General features: G+C 41.1%; 1 protein-coding gene across 1 annotated transcript; it reads right to left on the bottom strand.

Annotated features, from left to right (window-relative positions):
• Nucleotides 1-307: 307 nt before the first annotated feature.
• Nucleotides 308-6,452, bottom strand: LOC139182012 (zinc finger protein 708-like). Its single transcript, XM_070785499.1, has 4 exons — nucleotides 6,293-6,452; nucleotides 5,174-5,269; nucleotides 1,240-1,434; nucleotides 308-1,071 (listed from the first exon to the last, which is right to left on the bottom strand). The coding sequence occupies exons 1-4, from the start codon at nucleotides 6,450-6,452 to the stop codon at nucleotides 308-310; spliced, it is 1,215 nt and encodes a 404-aa protein (XP_070641600.1).
• Nucleotides 6,453-7,782: the final 1,330 nt, after the last annotated feature.

Here is a 7,782-nt window from a genome sequence, read left to right as displayed (position 1 = left end):
GCCTGGAGAACTCCATGCACAGTCCATGGGGTTGCAAAAAGTTGGACACGACTGAAGAGACTTTCACTTTTTCTAGTGTGCAATTTCTGGTATTTATGTAATTTAATTTTCATTAAATACTTTTCTACATTTTTTCATGCCATTCCTTATCTTTCTTAACTCAATGGTCTTGTATTTTCTCAAGTGTATGTTTAGGACAAACCTCTTCCATCACTTACTTTATTACTAGGGTTTCTCTCCAGTACATGCTGTCTGATGTCTAATATGGTGAGAGCTCTGATTAAAGCCGTTGCCACTCTCCTTACATTCATAAGGTTTTTCCTCCAATATGAACTCTCTGATGTTGAGTAAGATGTGAGTGCTTGATAAAGGCTTTTCCACATTCTTTACATTTGTAAGGTTTCTCTCCAGTATGAATTCTCTGGTGTTGAATAAGACTTGAGTGGTGACAGAAGGCTTTTCCGCATTCTGTACATTTATAAGGTTTCTCTCCAGTATGAATTCTCTGATGGTAAGTAAGACCTGAGTGCTTGCTAAAGTCTTTGCCACAATCTTTACATTTATAAGGCCTCTCCCCAGTATGAATTCGCTGGTGTTGAGTAAGAGTTGAGTTCTGACTAAAGGATTTCCCGCATTCTGTACATTTATAAGGTTTCTCTCCAGTATGAATTCTCTGATGGTAAGTAAGACCTGAGCACTGGTTAAATTCTTTGCCACAATCCTTACATTTATAAGGCTTCTCTCCAGTATGAATTCGTTGATGTTTAGCAAGAGTTGAGTAGTGACTGAAGGCTTTTCCGCATTCTTTACATTTATAAGATTTCTCTCCAGTATGGATTACTTGATGTTTAGTAAGATATGAGCGTTGTCTAAATGCTTTGCCACAATCCTTACATTTATAAGGCTTCTCTCCAGTATGAATTCTCTGATGGTAAGAAAGACCTGAGCACTGGTTAAATGCTTTGCCACAATCCTTACATTTATAAGGCTTCTCTCCAGTATGAATTCTCTGGTGTTGAGTAAGATTTGACTTCTGATTAAAGGCTTTGCCACACTTTGTACATTTGTATGATTTCTGCTGCATATGAGTTATCTGATGTTGAGTAAGACATAAGCTACAAGGAAACACTTTGCCACATTCTTTACATGTGTTTGGTTTCTCCCCTGCATGAACTCGCTGATGTAGACTGAAATGTGAACACCTAAAAGTGGCTTTGCCACCTTCCTTACCTTTGTAAGGTTTCTGCTCTGTATGGATTCGCTGATGTTGAGTAAGATTTGAGTTCTGATTAAAGGCTTTGCCACACTTTGTACATTTATAAGGCTTCTCCCCAGTGTGAATTGGCTGATGTCGACTAAGATGTGAGCAAGACATAAATGCTTTTCCACATTCCTTACATTCGTAAGGTTTCTTGCCAGGGTGGATTTGCCGATCTTGACCAAGCTTTGAATTCTGATTAGAGGTGTTGCCACACTCTGTACATTTGAAAGGTTTCCATCCTGAATGAATTTTCCTTTGTCTACTTAGACTGGATGAGTTAGTAAAGGCTTTCTCACATTTCTTACACTTGTAACTTTTCTGCGGATTCTGAATACTCTGCTGTTGAGTGAGATTTGAAGACTGATTAGAAACATCACCATATTCACAATTATAAGTCTTCTCTCCAGTATGTGTACTCACATTTAGTGGAAGACCTGATATTTGATACAAGATATTCCTACATGTACTATTTTTAGAATCTTTGTCTGAAGATTGAGGTCCCTGATGTTTCATAGGGTTAGAGTCTTGTTCAGTTTTATACCCAGTTTCATTGCATGAGTGGTTTCTCACTCCATCGTAAATATGCTTGTAATTATTGGGGGTAGAGCTCTTACTTAATGCCTGACTCATGTTATTACACGTGAGAAGTTGTTCCGTATTAACCGTATCATGATGTGTATTGAACAATGATGGTGGGATTAACTCTCTTCCATTATTATCAACATGACACATTTTGGAACAGAGAGAAACTGTCTGTTGGTGGAAGAATAATGACCCCTTGCTCACAGATCCCTCAAACTGATTATATTGTGAGTTTTCCCCATCATTTTTAAATTTCTGGTTTTCAGACGTGCTTGAATGTATGTGTAATCGAAGCCCGTGTTCAGAGTGGTTTGAATGAGTATTTGCAGTAGAGACTGGATGACTTTCCAGATTTTCCACATTTCCCTTCAGAGAACGTGTACATTTCAAAAAATGATTTAAGCCTTTGCTTGAAGAGATACACTTCTCTGCAGATGTTGATAATGGAAACGGGTGTTTTCCACAACTTGACTCACATTGCTCATTTCTTTTGGCAGTAATGTCCGCCTTGTGTGAAACTATCTCAGTTTCTTTATGTCCATATGAACATCTTCTAGATCTTTCACATATCCCCGTATATTCCTGGTCTTTCATTAAATGTTCGTTTCCAAGGTGAGCTCTTTCATAAATTCCTAGGTTTGCTTTTTGGATTAAATTTTCTAACCTTGGATTCTTGGACATCAAACCACGGGTGTTGTGAGAAGACACAGCTGAAAGATACCAAATAAAGTTTTCTTATCTACTATTCTTATCTACTGGGGCTGGTGCGAGCTCAGTTGGGACAGAAGGCGAGCCTTCTCTGTGGGAAGAGAACATGGCAACAGTCTGTGGCAGCAGGACAGAGTGAGACCTGTACACAGGGTACTGACCCCAGCCCTGCCCACCCAGTCTGAGAGGGTGTCCACCAGTGCAGACAAGGGCTGGGTGCTGGAATGTGGGGTCTGGAGAGCAGACCCAGACAGAGGACTGCTGTGGGCGGTGAGGAAACGTCCCGAGGGGATGGGACAGAGGGAGGAGTTCTATAAACAGGAACGCTTGTGGAGGAAGCCTGAACCACCATAGCACAGAGCGCCATTGTTGAGTGATGCCCAAAGGGAAGACCCACCATTGCAGCCCCTCTCCCTCTGTGCTGGCCCCTCCTCCCCCAGCACTAGGAAGGGCCACCACCCCCGTGGGCTCTATTGAGCTCCAGCCACAGCCTCCCCCCATGCACCTCCTCCACCATCAGCAGACTCCTATGCTCTGGGGCAGCCTCTGGAGCAGACACCTGTGGGTGGGCCACACACACAGAAGGAGCTGAAAGCTCAGCTGAGCCCCAGGGTTAAAGGAAGAAAAACTGAAGTCTCTCCTCACGGTTACACAAACCATGCTTTTATACCTGCAATTGGCTTTGTCAACTCAGCCCCTACAGAGCATCTGAATGGACAACCAGGGCTCCCCCAGTCACGGGAGTGCAGCTTTAGCAGCTGTAGACTTTGTGGGGATGTCTACTAGGGGGTGGGGCCAGGCCAGAGTCTGAGCTGCCCCCATAGCACCACAGTGGGTCCAGCTCCATGAGTGCAATTCGGGGACCTGAGTTCACTGGATCTATGCTGGTGTTCCAGTGAAAACAACATCTGAGAGACACCAGAGCAATGTGCCAGCATGCCCATGGTTGAGGGGGAGCCAAGAGCAGTGCCAACATGGGGTCACAGGAGACTCACAGCACGTGAGCACACCCCAAGGTGAACATCCCCAGAGAAGCAATCCTTGGTGGCTTCTCTCCCAGTGGGTGTGCTCCAATCTTAGCTGCCTTGACCACAGATCAGAATCACAGCGAAGAAACAGATCTGGGGGCTCGACTCCACCAACCAGGGAGCAGATCCCACCACAGACAGGGCAGTGACAGCCACAGAGCCAAGGGGAAGCTCCCCTCAATATCCAGGGGAGGCTCGGGTCACAATAACAGCAATCAAAGCCCAGATCAAGGGGTTAAGGGTCCAAGCCTGTGGACCAACCTCACCCGCCAGGGGGAAGACAACAGAGCAAGAGGAGCCAGGATCCGGCAGCCTGCAGAACAGACCACAAACCCAGAAAATGTGACAAAATGAGAGGACAAAGAAGTATGGTGTACAGGAAGGAGCAAGACAAAAAGCTACAAGAACCACTAAATGAAGAAGAGACAGGCGGTCTAATGATTACTTTTTGACTTACGTCATCTTGAATGCAGATGCCCCTAGGTGCCCTCTAATTCTTTAGCCCACTTCTTACTTTAGCATGTTCTAGTAGATGTTTCCATCTAAAAATCATAAACCATACTGACGTAGGTCTAATCAGAAAGTGAGGACATATAGGACAAAGTCTGGGGAAGCTGATAACAAGATTAATTAAATAAAGTAGTTGTTCTTGAGAAATTAAGAAATGAGACTTTAAAAATATGGTGGGAACACAGGGAATGCTATCAATGCTCTGTGGAGATCTAATTGGGAAGGAAATCTAAAAAAGAGTAGATATCTATACGTAAAATGGATTCTCTTTGCTGTACAACATTGTAAACCTGTTAGACTCCAATAAGAACATTTTAAAAACAGTATATTATCTAAAAATTGTAATAGTTTGAAACCATTAAAAATATGGTGGAAAATGTTTTAAGCTCTTATGCCAATTTATTTAAAAATTCTTTGAGTTAATTGAATATATTTAAGTCTTTTAGCATTGAGGAATTGGGGCAAATACACTTACTATTTCATATGAGTTCATATGAAGAAAACAGAAACTTTGAAGTAATCCTGAGATATGCATTCTTTCTCTTTAGGGAGGTTTTGGTTTATACAGTGAAGAAATTACTTGAATTTAAAATTTATAAGATCATATTTGTAGCTTACAGTGTTTTAGAAATTATAAGTCAGAAAAAAAAACAAAACAAAAACCCTCTGTCCCCAGTATTCCTAGAACTTTGGCAGTATGTCTACAATTCCACTCACATACTGCCACCTAGAGGTAGAAACAAACTTTAATAGGAGCGTCTTAGAGTTTTTCAGAAAAGTGCCGTTTTCCTAGGACCCCCAAGAAATGGAATAGTAACAGATTCATTCAGGTTGTCACAGGCCAAGAGCATTTCAGTTCTCACTGCGATTGAGAAAAGTAATCACTGGACATGAATTCAGGAATGATTTAAGAGACAGAATGGGGCAGGTGATATCTGCCTATGACAGCAACAGAAAGAAACCCAGACTTCTCTAAAATCATTTCCACTGAAGCAGATCTTCCCAAACCACATGACAAAAGATGAATTCCTCATTGATCTTTGGACCTGTCGTTGAGTCATCGGCTCCATCCATTCACACCTACCTGTGTATATGGCTGGTGACTCCAGTCTCCTTACATCCCAGGGATTCTTCATTTGCTCCAGAAAGGTGACCAGGTCCAGCTTAGAGACCACAAGACCTGCTATCAGGAAAAGGAGTATTTGTTTTGCTAAAGATTCATCAGTTTCCAATCTAATATGTATTCAAGTGAGAAGAGAAGGCACATGTGCTAAGTCGCTCCAGTCATGTCTGACTCTTTGCCACCCTATGGACTGTAGCCTGCCAGGCTCCTCTGTCCATGGGATTCTCCAGACAAAAGTACCGGAGTGGGTTGCCATGTCCTCCTCCAGGAGTTCTTCCCAACCCAGGAATCGAACCCACTTCTTTTATGTCTCCTGCATTGGCAGGCGGGTTCTTTACCACTAGTGCCATCTGGGAAGCCCAGAGAAGGCGTGGTAGAATGTCAATACAGCCTAGAAATAAAGTATTTGGGGACATCATTTCCTAGGCTGTATTAACATGCCCTGGTGGCTCAGCTGGTAAAGAAGCCACCTGCAATGTGGGAGACCTGTGTTTGATGCCTGGGTTGGGAAGATCCTCTGGAGAAGGGAATGGCTACCCATCCCAGTATTCTGGCCTGGAAAATTCCATAGACTATTCCATGGGGTCGCAAAGAGTCGAACACGACTCTAATCATGACTCTAATCTTGCTCATTACATTATTAACATTCTAGAGAAGGCATGGTTGAATGTTAATATAGCCCAGAAAATTATATCCCCAAATACTTTATCAAAAGCACTTTTATAACTAACAAATACATAAAGAAAAGATCTTGAGATTCTAGTCAAGTACTACTAAGGCCAAAGTAAGTAAGAGTAGAAATCTGATTTATACAGGAGAATGGCACCCTTTTATACCACAGAACCTACAGAATTACCACTAACCTAGAAGAAGGAGACAGATTACATCAAGGAAAAGTTAGAATCATAATCAATCATCATGAAGTCTTCTTTCTCAACTCATAAATAATCCATTTTTTCCCATAGAAAGCAAGGATCTGAAACTATTATAAGAAGCAGAACATTCTAGGAGACATTCTAGAAATGCAGGAACCAAAACCACGTGGGTAGATAAGGGATTCTGGAAGGCAGTTATCCTCACCCAAGGAGGCCAGGTTCCTGTAGTTCTCTAACATCACGTCCCTGTACAATTCCCGCTGACTGAGGTCCAGGCATTCCCACTCCTCTTGAGTGAAGTCTATGGCCACATCCTGGAATGTCAGCCGTCCCTGAAATACAAAGGACAGGTGCCTTGTGGCCATGGGAAGACTTCCTAATGTGACCCAAGATGAAACCAACAAGAGAAATGGTTTGGATTTAGGAGAATGTCTGGTGTTACAGCAGCAGCAGCTGGTGTTACACAAGAATATAATTTGTACACAGTAATATTTTCTACCACATTTTTAACCCCAAGAAAAGAGGATGAGATACGATCCATCAACCACTACAGAAATTATTCTGATTTGGAACAGAAATTATACAATAATCAGATCAACATTGGCATATTTATTTTTGAGTGCTGTACTCAGTTGACAGAGGATAAACGGTCCAGCAAAAGAAACAGGAAATATTTTTTAAAAGCACTTCCTGATCCAAGTGTTCTGGAGTGGACTCAGTGTGCCACATTTTTAACAAGCTTATTTGAACTAGTAATGTTGAAAATTCTGCTCCATGAGTGACAATGTTTGAACAGTAATGAAGTAGAATAGTAAGGAAAGAATTCATATTTAACTTTGAACTTTAAGTGCTTTACAAATTTTACAGGTCTGATAGGATAGTAACCTCGGAGACAACAATCATTTTAACAATCTGGTATATACTATATATCTTTCTGACAGTTTTTCAGAATCTTGAATGTATAACAGAAATAATTTAAAATCAATAATGTTGCTGTAGCATCTTTTGGCAGATATTTAACAAACATTCTTTAAACGACAGCTTAAGTGATGGGGGAGCCTGGTGGGCTGCCGTCTATGGGGTCGCACAGAGTTGGACACGACTAGAGTGACTTAGCAGCAGCAGCAGCAACATTTACTTCAGTTTATGACTCTAGACTTTAATAAAACAGACAAATGCACAGAGCTAACTCTAATGAAAGTTTATAGAAATTTCTGTATTTGTAAATAATACTAAAAACAAGAAAAGTGTTAGTCGCTCAGTCGTGTCCTACTGTTTGCAACCCCAGGGACTGTAGCCTGCCAGGCTTCTCTGTCCATGGGATTCTCAAGGCACGAATACTAGAGTGGGTAGCTATTCCCTGCTTCAGGGAATCTTCAAAAAAGAAAAAGAAAAAAATCAATCCAATGATGTTAACATGTTCATGCATACAGACATACACTAAAATGGGACTATATACTTATTAATTAGTAAGAGAAAAATTGTCATGTCAATAAAATCAGGATAATTTTTAACTGAAAATGTACATAAATATTTGAGGATGATATTATTTTAATTTTTTAAAATAGACTAGGGTACAGATATACACAATGATAAAAAAAATAGACAGCTCTAGTTGTGAATTTTTTAATTTCCTGAAAAACCTACCATTTGCATGGAACTATATTTTAAAATTTAACACAGTTGAACATAGAT

The sequence above is a fragment of the Bos indicus genome, unplaced genomic scaffold (assembly GCF_029378745.1).
Source record: "Bos indicus isolate NIAB-ARS_2022 breed Sahiwal x Tharparkar unplaced genomic scaffold, NIAB-ARS_B.indTharparkar_mat_pri_1.0 scaffold_62, whole genome shotgun sequence".
NCBI classification, from domain to species: Eukaryota; Metazoa; Chordata; class Mammalia; order Artiodactyla; family Bovidae; genus Bos; species Bos indicus.
The sequence above is the reverse complement of the archived record's forward strand: the minus strand, read 5'-3'. Positions and strand labels throughout refer to the sequence as shown.

Coding starts and splice junctions, on each gene's coding strand:
- LOC139182012 (XM_070785499.1), bottom strand. CDS start 6,452: ATGGCCACAAGGCACCTGTCCTTTGTATTTCAGGGACGGCTGACATTC. Junction 5,270..6,292: donor CAGGAACCTGGCCTCCTTGG/GTGAGGATAACT, acceptor TCCTGATAGCAG/GTCTTGTGGTCTCTAAGCTG. Junction 1,072..1,239: donor AATCCATACAGAGCAGAAAC/CTTACAAAGGTA, acceptor TGCAGCAGAAAT/CATACAAATGTACAAAGTGT.